We start from the raw sequence: 21,433 nt of genomic DNA, 5'->3' as shown, positions 1-21,433 counted from the left end.
AAAATCTACAGCTATTATTTGATTTTATTAATATGTCAAAAAAGAAATCCCAGGAGCGTCTATACTAGTACACTCACCGTACAGAGGTTTTACATTTTACAACTGAGTGGAAATGATGTGTATTAATGCGTGTTAACTAAGGGCAGATTACTCTATGTGCAAAAATCTCAATATCTATCCAAAGTTGACGGTCTGGTGGGATCATAGTGGGAATGATAGCTCTGAAAATTGGAGAGGTCCTTGTTGAATTGCATTTGAGTTGGGGGTGTTAAAAGAAAAATACATTACTGCTTTAAATTAAAGACTACGTAATCATGGGACATACAGACGTTGGATAACTCGTATCATGAAAATTTTTATGTCCACTACACTGTCATTTTAATCCTACATTTTTCAAAACATAATCCTTCAATGCTACTTGAATTTGGAAAATAATAGTATCATTCCTAGATGTGTGATATGAATGTATTTTAAGGAGGTATACTACATCGTCATAATGGCTGACCTGCTTTTAATTTCAAGTTCTCTACATTGATGACAGAATTTTAACATTAAATGATTAATTAGCAGTGGGTAATTTTATTGAACATAATGAAATTTCAGGCGAGTTTCACGTGTCCATTTATATACATGTACAATAAGGTGAAATCAGACTGGGGTTAATAGTGTTAGTCATGGAAACTAAGTACCGACTTACACGTGCGCATGTAACTTTCAGCATTTCTTCAAGTCGACGAAATAGTCACTTATAAATACATGTTATAAAGCTGAAAACTCAGGTCACGTGGCCTTTGTAGGAGTTACATCTTTGAGTAGCTGCAGGGTGTAGTTTATCATAATTTTTGCTTTTTTTATGTCAGGAACGATGTTTTGCCTATCGTGATGGGTGCAGCACCGGAAGATTACGTGAGAGCGGCCCCATATCACTCACACATTCACGTGGACGATTTCGAAACTCCCAAAGATCTCGCAGAATATCTTCATAAACTGGACAAGAATGACACGTTGTACAACGAATATTTCAGGTGGAAGGGCACCGGTGGAAATATAAACACTTTCTTTTGGTGCCGCATTTGCTCTATGATTCACGAGGTTGGCGAAAATAATCACCCAGTTGCATATCACGATCTCGAGCGATGGTGGCGCGGCCCTGGTGTCTGTATTGGACAGTCTCGGTGGAGGGAAAATATGAAAAGTAGAAACAAAATTATAATAGACAAGTATTAACACATATTTTTACCTCATCTAAGCTGAAAGCTCAAGTGAGCTTTTCTGCTCACCTTTTGTTTGTCATCTGTCCGTAAACTTTCGCATTTTCATCTCCTTCTCCAAAAACATTGGACCAATTTCAATCAAACTTGGTACAAACAATCGTTTGGTGAAGGAGATTCATATTTATTCAATTGAAGGGTCATGTCCCTTTCAAAGAAGAGATAATAAAGAAGAGGCAAAAATTGGGTGGGGACATTAAAATACTTTCAAGAACCACTGGGTTAGAAAAATTGAAATTTACACGACAGCTTCCTGACATAGAATGGATTCAAAATCATGGCCCCGGGGGGTAGGATGGAGCCACAATAAGGAATCAAAGTTTTACTTGCAAATAATTTTGAGGGAAATCTTTAAAAATCTTCTCAAGAACCACTTGCCCAGAAAAGTTTGAATTTACACCAAAGCTTCCTGTCAGAGATAGAGTAGATTCAAGTTTCTTCAAATCACAGCCCCCAGGGGCAGGATGGGACCACAATAAGGGATTAAAGTTTTATATGCAAGATATAGGAAAGTATTTTAATATATTCTTCTCAAGAACAACAGTGCCATTATTAGTCGTCTTGATATAAAACACCCCTAGTTTTGTTCAAACTGTGCCCCCTGAAATAGGGTGGGGATACAAAAGGGGATCAAAAGTTTTCCAGGGAATATATAGGGAAATATCTTTTTAAAAACAGCAGGGCCATGATTAGTCGTATTGATTTGCTAGTATCCTCAGGGAGTTCAAGTTTGTTCAATTCAGGGGCATCGGGGTAGAGTGGGACCAGAGTAAGATGTCAAAGGTTTTTATGGGAATATGCAGGAATTAATTTAAACAAATTCTTTCAAAAGTAGCATGGCCACACTAAATGATATGCCAATGTTGCCAAGTTGTATGGATTCAAGGGTTTGTTTGGGTTTGTTTTTTTTTGGGGGGGGGGGGGCTGCAACAGTTATAGTCAGGGCATATTATGTTGTCCTGTCTGACTTCAACCTTGCTGATAACTTTTGAATGATGAGTGATAGGGCTCTCATATTTATATGTACATTCCTTGTGACACAACCTCTCTGTTACCAAAGTTTTTGACCTACTTTTAAGAAAACTTAACCTATTCAATATCTGCTGAACTATTTAAGGTGGGCTTTCATAATTTGCATATAGATTGATTATGGTGAGGCCTTACATACCTGATCTTTGACCTTGGAGTTTGAACTTTAACCTTACTTATAACTTTTGAATAGTGATAGGGCTCTCATATTTTATATATTATCTATATATGCAGTTCTTGTGACAAAGAGTCTATTTTTTCAGTACCAAGCTTAAGGTTTCAAACCTTGTGACCTTAACATTGGGGTTTGACCTATTTTAAGAAAATCTAAGCTACCAGGTATTAAACATCTCCTGAATTATCTAAAATGTTTAAGGTTGGCCTTTCATATTTTGTATAAACATGTAGTGTATTTGACAAGACCTTTCATTCAATACTTTGGTTTTTTTACCCTGTGATCTTGTAGTTTGACCCACTTTTAAGAAAACCTACATGTAACTTATTCATATCTCCTGAACTATTCAAGGTAGATTTTTCATATTTTGTATACAGATTTCTTATGACAACAGCTTTTATTTCATATCATGATTTATGTGCTTGTGACATTGACCTTCTCCATAACAGAAAGTTTATAATAATATTCATTGGTGGTGTCCAGGTGTTGAGACATCCGCGTATGGTGTGAATTGAAGTGCGATTATGTCTGACCCTTTTGGGCTAGATTGGGGCCATGATATGGGGTCAAGATATTTCATGGGAATATAGACTTTTAAAAAATCACAACAGCTGAACATCAGCAAAGCCAAGGTGACTCAGGTGAGTGATGTGGCCCATGGGCCTCTTGTTCTTAAACTCCGTGGATAGCGTGCATTGTGGATGACTGTGCCGACTCCGTAAAACGGAGGTTTATTTTTTTAATCTAATATGAGGGTTATTTCTGGGCGTCACACCAGGCTGGGAGAGACACCTGTATTACAAACTTATAATCAGCATTCCATTTTCCTTTTCTTTTGATATTAAGCGCTACCTACACAGTTCTTTCATATATTGTTGAGAGAGTGCATACGCGCAAATAACACACGAGTAAATGTGGTATATAAAAGTGCTATAAATGTTCTTCCTGATTTGGGATTTTACTGAATTATAGAATCTTTAGGGAAGTTCAGATTGGTAAATGATAATATTGTTGTCCGCCCCTTCCTATGAATCTCCACCACTCCGTCCACGTATTACATGTCATAACTCTTATGGTCTTGCATGATACAGTATATAGGATGGAGTTGGTATTATCTGAACAAATGGGGTCAAGTTGTAGAAGGGAACGGAAGGGAACTTGCATTTATGTTTGACTGATCTAAATGACACTTGCGCCTTCAGGACCCTGTATACACTAATCGGATATACTTTCTGGGGACACTAGTAAACCGATTGAATGTCCATCTGTTGATTATCCATGCTGTGAATTGTCATTTTTCTTAGCTTTATCCATCTACAGAAATCCATCTGTCTTGTATTTTTGTATTTCAACATGTTCCATGCTCGTATTTTTTTACTATGAGTCCCAAAGTCCCGTATGTAAGTGTACATGTAATTCACGTGATAGACTTTGTTGCGAATCATTTTGAAAATATGTTTAAATATCATCAATAGCGTCTATGATGTACATGTATAAAAGTCGTGACTGTTGACTGTTTGTCTTGATTTCATTCGAATGAAATTATGTAAATATATGCACGCTGTACAAGTAATTGCACATATTCAAAATCAAAAAGGCAGTCTTATCAGATAAGATAGTTGTAATGTGCTAAATCCAGTAGATTTCAAAACACGTGACAGCTGGAGAGAGCACATTCAATCAATGATCAGGCACTTGGATTTAAATTTTCTGTTGTTAAAGAAACCTGATATGATAAACACAAATTGGAAGATTTGTCAATTTATTTCGAGTGGAGGTTTAAAAAAAAATGTATCAGTTTTCATCAGATCTGTTGGTGATTATAAAGAAAATTTGTTTAATATTTTAGGGACGTGTTTGTGAAAGGAAATTGTAAATTTTACTTAAATTTCCTTGTGTTTACAAGTGGTTTTTTTTTTTTTTTTTTTAAATGTGTTTCTAATATTATGAGTTACTGCAGATGCATCATATACACAGGAGAGGTCATGAACAAAGAATTTTAACTCAAAATTAAGTTTGTGGTATTTATTGTAAATAATTTTCAGACATGTACATGCATGTGTAAATCAGGATTCTATTTACTTCCAAGATTTTTTTTTCTCGAAAAATTGATGTTACTTTCATATTGATCTCATTTAATACTGGTATCTCTCTTGGGGCCACTGTCTTGGACAAGGTTAATTTTCCGTCACTTTTACATGCAACTCTATTTACTTTCACATGCAAAGTAAGAAGTTTTGGTGAAAAGAAGATCTTTTAGGGTTGATTTTTTCCCTTTATTTTCCTTGTTAAGAATTCTAGATACCCCCCCCCCCCCCTGTGAAAAACGATACTACGTGCCTGGATTGTTGAAAGGGGGAGGGGGGTAACAGATTTTGAACAAAATTCCTCGTGACGATTGTGGCTCTTGTCAGTACCTACATATGTATAAACTGGAGAGACGGTTCATTGTTTTTCCCCTATATATCCAGAAAGTTTGTCTAGTTTTCATTTTCATATTTAACTCTTGTTCTGAACACAATTGAATGTTTTATCATTTTACATATTTGTGGTACTTACTGAATGTGAAGTTGTCCTCTCATTACTTATTGTTAGCGGTGAATTGAATATCATTCCAGGCGTTTGTGATCACATTCCAAATATGTATTTTTGTTTTTCAGGAAAGTTGTGTCATAATTTAAAATCTGCTGTATAGGATATATTACAGATATTAAAGTACGCAATGCAATACTTTTTTTCTCTCTTTCTCTCGTAATTTTGAGCCATGGAATGAAAAGCTTTGTAATGATATTTAAACAATTATTGGAATATGACGGGAGTCAGCATTATGTACTAGGTTTATATTTCCTACCATGCTAGCGAGCGTCTTCATCTCTAGTTATGATAACAAAACCAGGCTTTAATGTTTACATTTTCATCAACACCAACTGTAGAACGCCGTTTGTTTTTTGTTTTTTGTCTCATTGTTACATAATTTGAGAACACTAAATGGAACCTCGGGGACCTGTCAGGAAAAATTCACACCCATTACTGATAGCTCGGAGTACAGAATGCACTCCTGGGACCGGAACTTTTCAAACATTTAAAGAAAAAAAATCAGTTATTGTATATATCAAAGTAATTTCGCATTCATTTATTTTCACTAGATCTATCTGCGTAGATAACATGGTTGAATTTTATGTATTCATTTAGTTATACGTCTTTACCTTCAACCCCTCTATAAATCCGCAACGAACCCCTCTATAAATCCGCAACGAACCCCTCTATAAATCAGCAACGAACCCCTCTATAAATCCGCAACGAACCCCTCTATAAATCAGCAACGAACCCCTCTATAAATCCGCAACGAACCCCTCTATAAATCCGCAACGAACCCCTCTATAAATCAGCAACGAACCGCTCTATAAATCAGCAACGAACCCCTCTATAAATCAGCAACGAATTCTTCCAAATAGCGCCTAGCGTACCAGTTAGAATGATGGCGGTTTTAAATGTTTATGAAAATGAAAGCTGAAATTTATCTTGTTTACTAATAAACAATAAATTTAAAAAAAAAATATATATATATATGATGCTGTTTACATTTAACGGAACAAATCGTTCTGAACTTGATTTGAGTTTTGAATGCTTTAGTGAACGTTTTCTATTGCCGGTAGGCTTAGATTTATTTTATTTTTTTAAATTTCAAACTTTTAAAGTTTGAGTTTTCTTTTATTTGAGCAGTCAAAATTCGAGTATAATCTCAAACTTTAGTCCAAGTATCGACTTCTCTATTTTTAAGCCCCCCCCCCCCCCCATTAATAAAACTACACACACGTGGAAGATAATCTTCTTGTCTGTGCATATTTGAACAAAACACGATGTGAAATCAAAGTACAGAAGATTCTTCTGGGAGTTGAACATTCAAAGAAAAACAAATTAATTACTGTATATATATCAAAGTAATTTCGCCGTGTTTTTTTTTTTTTAAATATGGGTTTATTTTCAATGAATTTGCGCTGTAAACTTGGTTCAATGAATTTATAAATTCATTTATTTACTATATGCAGAGGCGCAAGTGTGTTACGGGGTAAATCTTAAACCTTCAACCCCTCTAACCAGCAATGAACTCGTCCAATACAAATATAAAAGAAAAGAATCGCATGTATACTGTATATCTTTTCCAATCATTTTGTAAAACAAACATAATACATAATGCTCATATAGCTTTTGAATATATGATTAGATTTTCTGAGACATCAGGCTAACATCAAGTCTTGGGCAGTCTGTTCATGCGCGTAGTGCGTGATGGCCTAGAAAAGTTGAACAAAGTTCATCTCCCAAAAACACTAGGTAGGATCGCGGAAAGACCGTAAAATATGTCTACATTTAACAAATATTTTAAGGCCATACACAATGTAAACTCGGGTCGAAGACACAAAACCCATCTCAAAAAATATTAGATTTTAAACCCGTATACCTATTTATCTTTCGGTTTAAATATTACGTAACGCAAGGATTCAATTATCGGAGGATTATTCTACATGTTAATCAGGACTACTTTGACCCCGATTGAAATTTTGTGCATTTGTGTGTTGACGTCATGCGCAAAGAAAGCAAACGGCGAGGAGGCGACTTAATTAAGTCAAAGTGATGCTTCATTTGTCGGTGTTAGGGCCGTTTAAATGACGATATCATCGAACAAATCATGGTCCACTTGTAGAATAATCATCTGATAACTGAATCATCGCGTCTTGAAAGGTAAATCCGCGGAATAAAGTTGTAAACGGTAGGCAAAGCAGCTGGTGTCGCTGAATCCCCACTTTTCAATATGGAGCCCACTTTGACCTCTGACTCTCCCCCGCACATGTCACAATACAAAATCGAGGGTAAGAGTCACGGGAATCTCGGATTGGAATGAGGCGTAAAAATACAACAAAGAATCTTCATGCCTTCGTCTTTTAGCACTCACAGTACTTTGATCATAGGTTACAGCGTTCACTTCGAGCCCTGCTCGTGCCATAACCACGTGAAACCTCCGACGTAAAGACGGTTAGTGATTGCTCTTTGTGAAAATTAAGTGAAAATCACGAAGGTCCTGTGTCGCCGCATGCGTTGACACATTACGAAACTTCACTGATCTAAAGGAAGTGGGCTACAGACTCGAACAAGTTAATTTTAATTAAAGGGTTTCCTGGATAAATCGATGATAGGTTCTATTTGAAATATTTATGCGATGGCATTTAAATGCAGTTGTATAAACACTGGCGTTCGTTTGCATGTAGCAGAAAACAAAAGCATGTCTAATATGCATAAAATGATATTTTGCCTTTGAGTATTATTTTTTGCACACGCAATACACACAGTTCTCCTGTGAAAAATATGTGAAAATCTATTTCGGTACAGCACAAACTATTTTTAAAGAAAGAAAAAGAATAAGTAACTCCAACAGCATTTGAAACCAAAATACTCATTGCTTCAGTTTCTGGGGTCCAATCTCTTGGTAATCTCTCTTTCTTTTTTAACGAAGCAGTATAAGCTTTCATGGTATATTCTTTGGTGAAAATACATTCATTGCACGTTTCAAATTCATGGAGAGGCCACTCAGAAACATTCAAATCATTTTAAAACAAGTGTAAATTGTAAGGTTTTTGCGTCAATTCGTCGTGCTGTTACATGTATATTCGGGTACTGGTCAAACCAGAAGTATTTCAAGATAGAGTTTGTCACAGAGAAACCTTTATAAGGATGATGATTTGAAAGATGTTCACAAATTATCGATAAAATGTTCACTCTCCTTGTACACCCCGATTACTGACGAATCCACGGTTAATGCGCCCACTTTCTTTGTGATACTCGCCTACAGCTGGTTTTCTTAACTTTCTCAGTATGAGTGAAAAATTCTCCAGGTACATACACTTGTTAATATTTACTCCCTCCAGATTTCGTCGATTTTCCCCCGTCAAAATACGTTCATGAAGTTTGGTCTCAAAATAATAACTTCCCCCTGCATAGATCGTGATAGATACAGAACGTTTTAGATATTTTGAAGAAGAAACTTGTAATTAGAATCCATTATTCGACAAAAGAGAGTTGATGACATGATTGAACTGAAAATTAGAAAGGGCTACTGTAGTGATTAGAGTGCGTATTCTGTTGAGTTGGCGTCTTTTATAGAGAAACTGTACATTCTCGAATCAATCGTATAACTACTCAGTCCTCAGAAGGCCGAACGGGGTTGGGGTTTTGGTTTTTTTTGTGTGTGTGTACCACAAACGCGATAACATCACAAGCTGTGCTTCAAACAGACAAAACAAATACTCATGCATAAAATCCGCACACTTTAAATAGATTTTCAACCCATATGTTCGTGTATGGTTCAATATAAATCTAGCTATTTGTAAAGATGTTATAGATTGGCTGAAGTAGATAGCCCATTGTGCAAAAGATTTTAGGATGGATTTTTCTAATATTTATTGGACACCGTGAAATATGATATTTTGCATGTTAAAGCATAATTATACATTCTTTTTGAAAAAAAAATCGGATGTTCTCATTTTTGTCTCAAGGTTAATACAAGGTAACGGTCTGTTCTTTGAAATTCCATTAGATTATTCATGAGTTGTATTGACTAGTAGTTTATCAAATATGTCCTTCTTTGCTTAAAAGAATAGAACAAAACAAGCAAAAACAACAAAAGATGAACATGTTTCCGTCTTTTACAATTTGCAAGTTCATTATTCATATTTTTGAAATTTTTCATTGATCGTTGTTTTTTATATACTTCTAGATAGCGCTTAAAATCTTCAATCTTTTTCTAGATAGCGCTTGAAAACTTGAATCTTTTTCTCATATGACCACACTGGTGTGATCAGAAACAGGATAGTGATATAAGATAACGTTGGGTATTGAATCACTAGGAAAGAGAGAGTGTTTTCCTTACTCTTTTGTTTCAAAAAGAATAGAGACACGAAATCTAAAGCATATTAAATACAAGTCGATATAATGATCTCACTACAAGCCGACATAAAGATCTGATAATAAGTCGACATAGAAATCTGACATTAAGTCGACATAATGTTCTGACAAGTCGACATATTTGTTAACTGGCCTGTTTTTATATTCTTATAAGAATAATTTATTCAAAAACTTCTACGTAAGAAGAAAAAAATATCTTGCTGTGGATTATCTGTGGCCTTCAATTCGACAGTTAGATATATCGACGACGTTTTATCTACATGTATACACAATAATAATTTTCATTCACAAGTCGATTCGATATATGTGAACTCGAAATAAAATACACCACAGAGTCGTCCACTTTTGCTTCATACTGAGATACTTTATTGAAAGTAAATATTACTGGCAAACCAACAATTCAACTTTATGACAAACGAGATGATTTCAGCTTCTCCATCGTCAACTTCCCATATTTACATGTATATAGCAATATTCCTTTATCAGCTGCATATGGTGTTTATATCTCTCACTTGATTCGATACGCAAGAGCTTGTTCTGTGTATGGTCAGTTTTTAAATCGAGACAGGCTATTGACAAACAAGTTGATTGTGCAGGGGTTTCAACATTCTCGTTTAAAGTCAGCATTCAGCAAATTCTATGATCTAGTTTGCCAAAACAACCTATCATTGGGTCAAATGCTGCCTGACGTGTTTCATACCGATTGTTAAGCCGTTCTTGGCACACTGATTTTGACTATGGATAACTCCGTTTGCCTGATCAAGATGTAGGGCTCACGGCGGGTGTGATCGGTCGACAGGAGATGCTTGTCCCTCCTAGGCACCTGATTTCGGTATGGTAATAACTCGATCCCTAGTTTTCTTTTTGCTACGGCAGTTCAGGTAGTATTCAGTTTTGAAATGATGACATTAGAATGAAGATTGAATGATGTGGAAAAAAACCCTTGATTGAACTAAAAATAATGAGACGAAAGGACAACAAAAATCAAAGAGAATTAGAAGGAAAAAAAAGAGATTTCTGTAGAGAATGTGTAACTGCTAACATTCACCAAGGATTTGATATGTTTTCTAAAGGAAGCTGTGTAGCAAATTCACATGTCTGTATTGCTCATAAAGAGGTTAATGAAAAAGTCGCTCGCAGAGTGGATTGCTTCAATAAGAAGATAGCAATGTGATATGTCTGTACAGCAATTCACCTTATTGAAGCAAGCAATGCCTTTATCATTTCTATCTTCCATCAAGATCAATTAACACATGTATCGATATTGAATATTTACACCGGTGATATGATTGATGGTTTTGAATACAATGGTCCTTTCCTTGCTACTACCTTAAAGAGATATAGCGCTTTTGCTGACGAAACGGCCGACTTAGAAATCGAAAAGGAAAACACCGGCTTCCAATAATAGACCGGGGTGTTATTTTTGTATTGTATTGTATTGTTTATTGGCTTTAAGCCCTACGGCTCATCAGCATAATACATATTCAATTACAAAGTATAAACAAAAAAGATGTATACAGTATGAAAAGTGGAGTGAATATTTTTAAATATAAGGCCAACGTTTTTAATGTTTCGTTAACCAAGATAAATAACTGCCGCAGTTTAGCATTATAATTACTGACATATATACGAGTCGTTCTTTAATCGATAACCCATGTTCCTATGTGGAATGATGAACAGTACAATATTTTCATAGGTGCATTCATATCACACAACAGCCCTTTTACACGTGGCATTACTTAGCTCACTGTCTTTTTCTGACTTGGCTGCAGCACCTTTAATAGATTTCATCAGTTCATTTGCCTTTGGTTGATAATTCGAGCGTTAAGCTTTGCCTAAATATCATATGACAGTTGCTACATGAGTTTTTATATCTACTTTTAAGAAGTCAAACTGTATAACAGTTCTTTCCTACCTTGACCTATTTTTTCTTATTACACGCTGTGCATTTGTGCCCCTTTTCTTGTAGTTTTTGTGAAGCTTTTCGTCAGCCACATTACGGTTTGAAAATCCTGTGCACACAGGAACAGGTTTGTGTAAACAAACGGAACTGCAGTGATTTGGGAATAAGTTCCTTTTCTTTAAGTCGTAAGTTGCAAATATTGGAAGTTATTTATGATGAAAATGACTAATATTTGTTATAATATATGTATCACATTTATAACACACACACCCTCAAGAAAAGCCCCCCCCCCCCTCCACACAAAAAAAAAAATAAATAAAAAGCAAAAAAAAAAAAAAAAAAAAAAAAAAAAAATAGAATGGGAAAATATTGGACTTGAACTCCTAATGTATGTTTTAAGTGTAAGGTTACCGAGCACCTAAACCACTAGGCCACTCAGGCATGTAAGTTTAAAGGTTTAATGTTTGACAGACTGCTTAATCTCAAGGTAAATTTTGAGAACGATTTTTGTCATTTTTAACCATTTTCAACGAGAGGGCCACCTTAAACCAAATTTCTTCAAATGGACTTATGTACATGTATAGCCATACTCAAGTAAAACAATTTCAGTGTTTTATTTCTGGTTTAGGGTGGCCTTTTGCAACAGTTTGCAATTTTTAGGCCCATTACGTTACATCTACTATATACTCTATATAATCACGGTGATGTTTATGCTTATCAAATAAAGATACTATCAACATATAGATATCTTTATTGAGTAATTTGGGTAAGCACAAGTATAAACTAACATTGTATAGCAAAATATTTCTAAAAAATGATATTCAAGAAAAAGATATTCATGTCGGCGAAATTGCATACCAAGTGCGCTATACTTCTTTCTGCTTTGCAATGAATCAAAAGGATGAGTTCAGCTGCTAAATTTACCGTTAATTTAAAATTATATGTATTTAATCCTTAATCATTTGACATGCTATAATCTAAACACTGACAGCATGGATTTTCAAACTTAGATTTAGATCTGCTTCTTATTGATTATCTTTTTTTACCTTCAAGGCAGCATCTAGGTTGATTGATCGATTGGGGTTTAACGCTGTATTGGCAATATGTTAGCCATTTTATGGTGGTTAACTAAATAAGATATGAACGGTTTTGAAGGGTGTTGGAGCAACATAGGAATATTAAACAGAATAGATATACAGTATACATGTATAGATAGCATTAGTGCCTTTGTCACATTTTGCATCGTTCCTCACCTCGTTTCAGTACTTTGATTATTATTGTTTTTCCGTGTGGGATGGCATTAAGGATATTGCTGTGTTAAATTTGAAATTGGGTGGGTTTGATACCCAGGTAACCGAGAAGGGCCTCTGGATAGATCGTCCTCGTGTCGCCTCACTGACGAAGGGCGGGGCTTTGTTTGTGTTTTGCATCTTTAACGAAAGCTAACAATTTAATTTGTTGATAAGAAATTCATATTATAAATGAGCTACAAATGTACTGGTTTGCAGCTGATTTAGTTGTTTTTACAGGGAATTGCGTCTTTGATTTGGTCCTTGAAGGCATGACCTTTAATGGCGTCGACACGAGTTACGTTTAATGTGATGTTAGGTAACCCTTTACAAATACTTTGTTTGATATATGAACTTTGACATACAGGTAGAGCTATTTTTCCTTGAGTAAAACAAAATTATCTTTTTATTCATAAAATGCCCACAACCAAGCAATATAACTTCAGTCAAGTATGTTGTCCTTTCTACATATAGTATTAATTTAGAATCCCAAAGGATCGGGTTGTGTCATTTGGAAATATCTCGACAGGGAGGGAGGAACAGATATAGTGTTAATTCTACCAGTTTGTAATACAATATCCATATATTTCGTAGTATGTGCTTTATTGACGATTACCAAACATGAGGCGTACATCATAAATTAACATCATATACGAGGGGTGTTCGATATGTAATGTGTATTATACGATATTTCAAAAGCTTTCTACTCAAATAGTGAAATGAACATTACATCCCTTAATTCAAAGTTTGAAATTCATAATTTCAATCTCTGAATCCATTTATGTAATGCGTCACGGTACGCTGATTTAGGTAGACCTCTGAGGCACTGACTTGATGGCTGAGCCAAGGGCTTGTCGGGACTTGTAATGACGAACAGATAAGAACTTTTGAAGTTTTGGGAAAAGGAATAAGTCGCATAGGGCTAGATCTGGAGAGTATGGTGGGTGTGGCAAGACGGTAACCTTCTCCGACTTCAGACATTGCTTAACAAGCTCAGATGAAGTACACGAACATGCCTGAATCCTGACACAGGGCGTTGTTTATGATAATACATGTATTTATTGAGCCTTTTTAGCATAACATCTCGGTAATACCGACCTGTAACACCTTTTCCTTTCGACACCGAAATTTGTACGGCTATACCACCACATGAGAAGAATATGCAATAAAGAACCTTCTTTGTGCTTATGGTTCTTTTGGCAACTACAGGCCTTCTACCGTGTTTAGTTAGCCATATTTTGTTTCCAATTTTTCTTTCTGGTTCGAAATAGTGAACCCATGTTTCGTCACCAGTAATAATGTTTGCAAATTGTCTTTGATTGCATTTGGGAAACATTTTGAGCCATTGCTTAGCGGTTTGTACTCGTACCCGTTCAATATATGCGGTATCCATCGGGCAGAAATCTTTCGTACTTTCAAAATACGCTTCAAAATGAAATGCACCCGCGATCTAGCAATATGTCAACAGCTTTGGCAATATCACGAATCGTGTATCTCCACTTTCAATTATTTCCATGACTTTTGAGACATTTGCCTTGCCTGTTATAGTCACAGGTCGGCCAGATTTTGCTGAATCTTTGAAGGACTCTGTGCCAGTCAGAAATTTCTTTCTCCATCTACGAACTGTCTCATAAGATAAGTTATCAGACCCATAAACTTCCCTCAATTCAGTAACAATCTGCATTACCGAATGACCGAGTTTTGTGCGAACTTTTATGCAAGCTCTAACTTCATCAATATTCTCAACCCGTTTTCCAACCATTTTTACAACATTGGTCAACGACTGGCTCTATTGAAATGACTATAAGTTTAAAACCACGTGGAGCTGAAGGCTCGTGTTTATACCGTTGGAAAGGTATTAAATAGAGCTATTCAAGAGTATCATCATCGTGCAAAGCGTCATCGCGCTGAGGTACAATACACATTACATATCGAACAGCCCTCGTACTAGTTTGTATAACATAATACACAATTTCAGATTAACCACAATTGTCCTGATTTCTCAATTCAGTGTACCTTAGATTAAAACACTCATTCAAATATTGACAAAAATGCTTTGTGAATGTATAATTTTCAGTATTCATGAGACTTTTTATGGAATTTGCATTCAAATCACCCAAATGTTCTGAATATTTATTCCTCAAGTGATCGTATTTTGTACAAAATAATAGGAAGTGTTTCTCATCCTCGACTTCATTCAAGCAGAATCTGTTAGATCGTGGAATTGGAGGTGTACAGTATCTCCCAACCTCAATATTGAGGAGATGTGCACTTAGTCTTAGTTTAGTGAGTAGAGATATGTAAGCTTTTGGTAATGTGTAAATTTCAAATATTCTTGCAATTTAAAATTATAATTATATAATTGGCCATAAAATACAAGTTTTCCACAATTTGTTTGTTTTATGTTATCAAATTGATCAGATATTTTATTTTCATAATAGTTTCTTAATTTATTGCTAAATGTTTCATAGGAAATCTCTAAAGAGGAAAGTCCAATCATCTTTTTAATACTCAATGATTTAGTCATGCTTGGACTAGTTTTTACATGAGATAACTTTTCATCCTCTTTAAAAGCATCAATTAACAATTGGTTATTATTTTTGGATGCAAATTTCAATTATTTTAATTAAACCCAATTGCTGGAGGGTCGCATTACAAAGATTTAACGACGGGCGCTGTTGTTCGTTGGTTAAGTGGTCTGGTCGTCAGAGTTGGTCCTGATATTAGATTTTGAAGGTGTGGGTATGAATTATATACAAGCTGCAGAGCATGCTCACACACAAGCTAAGATGCATAAAACAGAACTCTTTGATAGACGTAGGTGTCCTAAATAAGAAGTCTAATGACTGCATGCGGTCCGTAGTAAAAGAAACACAATTTGTGTGTGTGTATGTGTGTGTGCGTGCATGCGCTCGCGTGCGTGTGTGCGTGTTTTGTTTTTGGGGTGTTTTTAAAATATTTTATTTTTACAAAACGTCCAAGTTTTATAATTTCTATTAGAAGACCTGTTGGAATGATACTTTGTATTTTGGTTCCTATTTAAATTGTTTTCAAGAGGATATGTGAAAAGTCGAGACACCGAAAGATCGGTCATTTAGAAACATTACCAGCTTTAGGAGAAGTGCAAATACAATTTTTTAGAATACATTTTTCCCCGGCTGGTCCCTGGATTTTATAGGGATTGAAATATGTCTTCTATGTAGTCATTTTTATTATTTTCTGTTATTTTTAATAGGGTAAATCTAATAGAATTACGCAAATTTTAAAGGTTTTTGCAAAAAATGTAAGTTCTCCCAATAAAAGTGATTCAATTTCAATAAATCAACAGATTTTGTCATTTATTTCTCCGAAAGTGGAAGAAATTAATTATTGCTTCTTCTATTGTTTATATTTTTTAAACAAGAGACCACGATTTACCTTAGATTTGAAAATGTTAGTAGTGCCTCCCCCCCCCCCCCCCCCCCCCCCCCCCCCCCCCCCCCCTGAGGTAAATCCGCTACTGACACAAAAAGTATAGTCAGATCACAGGGGCTTGTCACGAAATTTTTGTCTTATTAAAATTTGACATCGTCTACTCTATATTTATGTAAATATAGAATAGAGAGAGTCAATTCGTGACGAGCCCCTGTGGTCAGAAGTCCCATAAACAACCTTTCTGTAAGCCTAATTTGTTCTAATAAAAATCGGGCTCGGTATACTCTAAAAGGAAAACAAACGTGGGAAAACAACAAGCAAAAAAAGTTAACAGTAATCACCAAAAAAAGTCGCATTATTTCAATGCACAAGTAAAGGAAAATGAGTGATGGTATACTTGATGTTTATGTGTAGATAATTTAGACCTGTTTAACAATTTGGCATGATATTTACATTTATGTGAATCTTATATTTACGGGAGAAAAAAAAAAAACTTGTATCAAATGTACATGTGGTAAACCACAGGCCATAGGCACGGGCACTGGAAGTTAATGTAAATATATAGTATGTACATGTATACATGCACATACTATATATTTACATTAACTTCCAGTGCCCGTGGCCATAGGCGCTTGTTTCATAGACTTCATAAGCAATGCTATTTAATAACAGTGTTATTAACACGTTATTAAATAGCATAGCTTTCGAAGCCTATGAAACAAGCACCTGTGTGGTAAACGCGCCTTGCTCTCAGTCTGTCGTGTGATTCTTTTATTACAGATTCTCCAAGCTATACAAGGAACCCTTCTCCTCCCCCGGAGTTGCAGGAGAATACGGACTTGCTTGAAGCGGGAGTCATTCGTAATACAACCTTCAGTAAACACTGGCTTTTCTCTACGCTGATGAAACTTATTCAGGTGATATTGCAATACAGAGTATCAGATGAAATGCAACATATGACATTAGAGGAGTGCATGTCCATCATCTGTGAAAAATACAATTGTCCTGGATATCTTCATCTGGATCTTACATAATCAAGGCTGAGATTTGGCTCGGCATTAAATAAAATTTTAGTGTAATGAGCTACTTAATGCTTTTATTAGGTTATTACAAATCTTTGCACCGTGTAAGTTTTCTTTGTTGTGGATTCGACCTCTCCAAAATAATCCTCTGATATTGTCATGATACGTGGAATAATACCAAGTTGTAGATGTGACTCTCTCAGTATTTGTCATTGTAAATATTTCACAACAATGAAAGAACTACTGGAATTTTAAGATAATTTTAAATCTTTTAAGTTGCTTGGGTGTCCGGGTAGCGCAGAGGTAGCGCTCTCGCTTCTCACCGCTGCGACCCGAGTTTGATCCCTGTGATCGGCAGTGGTTGTGTGTGAGAGGGTATGGCGGTCGCCTGCTCGGACACATGGGTTTCTTCCGGGTACTCCGGTTTCCTCCCACATAAATGACCCCTAGCGCAAACATCCGTGCATCAAAGGACCCCATTGGAAATAAGCTTTCAAGCTTTCATGGGTTATCCTTGGTATCTATGTATGTATGTATATACCGTATAAATATTTATTTGAACAGTATTAATTTGGAAAGAGTAATATATGTTATGTAATATACATATGCTTGTAATTTTTCATGAATTATTGAATTAATTTTGTGAAAACTGCAGTGAAATTAAGACTACAGTAAATATGGCAATTTCCTAAAGTGATTAATGTGAAATGAAAGGATAACCATTTGCCTTAATTTGAAGTGTGTTATGCAAATATGAAATTTCTCTATGAAAAGTGATACCTAACAATGGATAGGCATTGGGACATTAACAGGAGAAAAAAATCTTTGCAAAGATTTAGTGTAAATTTTCTTCCACCCCCTCCCCTGTGCACAAAGTATTGCCTAGCCTTCTTATTTTCATTATTATAAATAAAACTTATTTCTTAATAGGAGGTAGAAAAAGAGATGGACAACAAAGAAGAAGAAGAAGGAGAGAATGATTTTGGTGTGGATGTGGATGAAGAGCTGCAGACTGAGCTTTGTAAACTATGGGACATGTCTATGAACTCGGTAAAGGATGAAGCAAGTGTTAGAATACTGATTTAGAATTTATGCTTAGATGGCTATCATACTTGGATGTTGCAAAATGAAAGGGAATTAACCTATGTGGATTTTTTTTTTTTACGTAGCATATTACCAAGAATCTTCAAGTTAGATTGTTTATTCTTGCGAGTAACCCATAATCTGTGTGATGCTTTCTATACCATATCAGTTTTAATTTCTGTACAGGAAGTTGTCCAGTTTCTGCATGAGTTCAAAGCTGTTGAAATATTTATCGGAGTGATCGGTAAATCAAAAGCGCCCAGGGTCACAGTGAGTATGAAATATTTTGCTTTAATGGAAGTATATCCTGCTGTAATTGGACATTTGGCAGTATTCTTTTTAGTGCCCTTTGGTGGAAATGCCAGCTAATTTCTTTATTTTCATAAATAGTACAAGGAAAGTGCTAAATCAAATCTTACTAATTCATCGAAAACATTTTTCCACTAAATATTGTATGAGCTAAATATGCTACATTTACATTATGTTCAGCAATCACTATGTACAGAAAGTCATGGACACCATATTAATTTGGAACATCAGCTGGCCAGGAAGAAAGAGATTGAAGAGTGATCAATAAATGTTTTATTAATTTAGCATTCTTCTTAAAAGAATTCATTGCTGATGTTCCTTGTACCATATTGGTTTTATCCTAAACAGAATCCCTGTGGTCTGAGTATAAGTGCTTCTGAATTGCTTTGACAGGAAATTTGCATAGGAATCCTGGGAAATATGGCTTGTAACAGCGAAGTGTGTGTGACAATGTCAGAAAATGAGAAAGTTAGGTAAGCTGATGAGTGTGATAATGAAGGACTCAACATTCACACCTGTCAATGCATCACAATTAATGATATTTATACAGGTGACTCTTGATTCTTGATGGATTGAACTTCGATCTCTTGAAGTGACGTCCTGGGCTGCGTTTTACAAAAGAACATACGACTAAGATCAAAATCTTCTTTTGCAATTAATTTTATTCTTTAAATTGATTACATTGTGATATGAAGAATTTATTTATGTAATTTTATATGAATATCATCTCACAAAATTAATGAAGTTGACAAGTTTTAGAACTATGTAACAATTTAGTCTTAGTTGTAAGTTCTTTGATAAAACAGAGCCCTGGTCCTGATTTTTTCTTGATATAACTGAGCAATTTTACTCTTGATCTTTAGATATATCAATCTCTCAAAGTTCTTGATCTCTCAAAATAAAATCTTGGTCCCTTTGATTATATTTCACTTTTGAAAACTTGAAGTATTCATTGTGTATACTAACTGTCAGTTAAATGGGTAGTTAATTATTGTTACTAAGTCAGTATGGCAAATATTGTTGCTTAACTTCTTACATAGAAAATTGGTTGATTAGTGGTTTGTTTCACGTCCCATCAAGAATTTCCCCTCATATTGAGACGTCACCAGTTGTAGATGAAGTACCACAAATTTAGACCTATGCTTAGCGCTCATGGCTGTAGCAGTGAGGGTTCTTTATCATGCCAATGCCTGCCGCGATACGGGACCTCCGTTATTGAGGTAATATCCAAATGATCTGTGAATACCGTGCATTTGGTGAAGGAGCAATCACTACTTAAGTTCATGCCTCAGGTTTGACGAGGCCATGGCACAAGCGGGGCTCCAACTCGCAACTTCTCGGTTATCAAGTGAATGCTGATATAGAAGGAATGAGTAATGACATGCAATATGTTAGTAAAGGATTTTGAATATATGGATCGGATTGACTATTTCCAGATTAAGCCAACTCTTAAAACCTCAAACTCTTGACCTCTGGAAGTTTTTCAGCAGTTCCATGGACTTTGAATATCTGAAGTCATCAGTATTATTTAACTTTTTTTCTCTTACACTTAAAACTTTCGAAAAAGTTGTACAACATGTATCTACATGTATTTTTAGCAAATTCATGACTTTTAGGGGATGTAAAACCTTTGTAACATTTGTTTTATCATTCAAAAAGTAGGAAACATGAATAATTATTGATATAAAATTAATGATCAGTAATTATTTATCAATTTTCCAAGAAAAGTTTCTTGTCTTGGTGGAGGTGCTGTGGGGAGATAACTCCAGGAAGGATAAATGATTATAATGATAATTTCAGGAGTATGGCCTTGGTATTGCTAGACAACTCTGATCCTCAAACACTGAATGAAACTGCCAGGTAAGAAATAGGAGGGTAGAGAGAATGGTATAAATCTGTTTTGTGTAATGGTGATAACACAAAGCTAAGTTAAGGACAAAGGATACCACAAAAAAGAATTTTGTTAGAACTATTTGTAAATGTTTTGGATATTGCTAAAAACCCATATTTTAATACCATGAAATTTCTATGAAGTCGCCTTTATTTTTGTATTATTCACAAATCTCTACTTCAAAATTCAATAGAAACACATGTACATTAGATCATTTCTTGGTGGATTTCAGTGTCTGATCAAATGATCGAAAATCCCACATAAACACAGCATGTTTTAAAGGTCATATGATTCTCGAGATTTTTGATGCATCATATGAAGTAGGATTGTACTGTAGGAAAATGTTGTGGTGAATATGGGATTTTAGCAATACATGTATTAAAACATTTACAAATAGTTTTACAAAATTTTGACTATTAATTTTGGATATCCTATGTTCTTAATACCTCGAGCATGAAGTTTGACAATCAAGAATGGAAAATTAAAGACTAGAGGGGGTTCTGCAGAGGTGGGATATGATTTTTATTCTCTCTAGTCACCTAACCACATTAAGCCAATTAGATTATCATTTCATAAAATCTAATTGTTGAGGTGCATATATGATAAAGTAATATGTTTTTAGGTAACATGGATTTTCAGAGGATTCTTACTTGTATCTCAAAGAACTATGTAAGCTAACTCTGGATTTCCGCCTACATTTCAACTAGTATATTTTAAAAAGCTTTGCAATTTTGCTTATAATATTTTTTAAAATGCAAAGTAAAATCCATTAATAATTGATTATCAATTTTAGTACCACTGTTAATTAATTGCTCTTAATTTCAACTACTTTTGAGTTTGGGTAGAAAAATATGTTCCTTTAAACCGGGCTTTAAAACATCATATATTTTCAAATGTTTTGTCAAATAAATCAACTTTTATGATTGATTGTCTCTTGTTTAACGTCCCTCTCGAGAATTTTTCACTCATATGGAGACGTCGCCAATACCAGGGAAGGGCATCGAATTTAGGCCTATCCTTGGCACTTAGAGCCATTGAGCAGTGAGAGTTCTTTAGCGTACCACACCTACTATGACATGGGACATCTGTT

The 21,433-nt window shown here is 35.2% G+C and overlaps 1 protein-coding gene across 8 annotated transcripts in view; it reads left to right on the top strand.

Annotated features, from left to right (window-relative positions):
- Nucleotides 1-21,433, top strand: part of LOC125645960 (protein saal1-like) — a 58,583-nt gene that overhangs the window by 21,610 nt on the left and 15,540 nt on the right. For 7 of the 8 annotated variants that reach the window (XR_008796042.1, XM_056140842.1, XM_056140844.1 and 4 more), the window contains 6 exons: nt 861-1,195; nt 16,819-16,955; nt 17,991-18,110; nt 18,330-18,413; nt 18,846-18,925; nt 20,253-20,312. Coding sequence is in view for 7 of the 8 variants with exons in the window: in XM_056140842.1 (XP_055996817.1) it covers nt 861-1,195; nt 16,819-16,955; nt 17,991-18,110; nt 18,330-18,413; nt 18,846-18,925; nt 20,253-20,312 (816 nt within the window). In the remaining variant the exon portion in view is untranslated. Of the gene's footprint in view, nt 1-860; nt 1,196-16,299; nt 16,430-16,818; nt 16,956-17,990; nt 18,111-18,329; nt 18,414-18,845; nt 18,926-20,252; nt 20,313-21,433 lie in introns of those variants that run through there. The other variant, XM_056140845.1, reaches the window with a different exon arrangement.

The sequence above is a fragment of the Ostrea edulis genome, chromosome 6 (assembly GCF_947568905.1).
Source record: "Ostrea edulis chromosome 6, xbOstEdul1.1, whole genome shotgun sequence".
In the NCBI taxonomy this organism is placed as follows: domain Eukaryota; kingdom Metazoa; phylum Mollusca; class Bivalvia; order Ostreida; family Ostreidae; genus Ostrea; species Ostrea edulis.
This window is presented reverse-complemented; position numbering and strand designations above follow the sequence as displayed.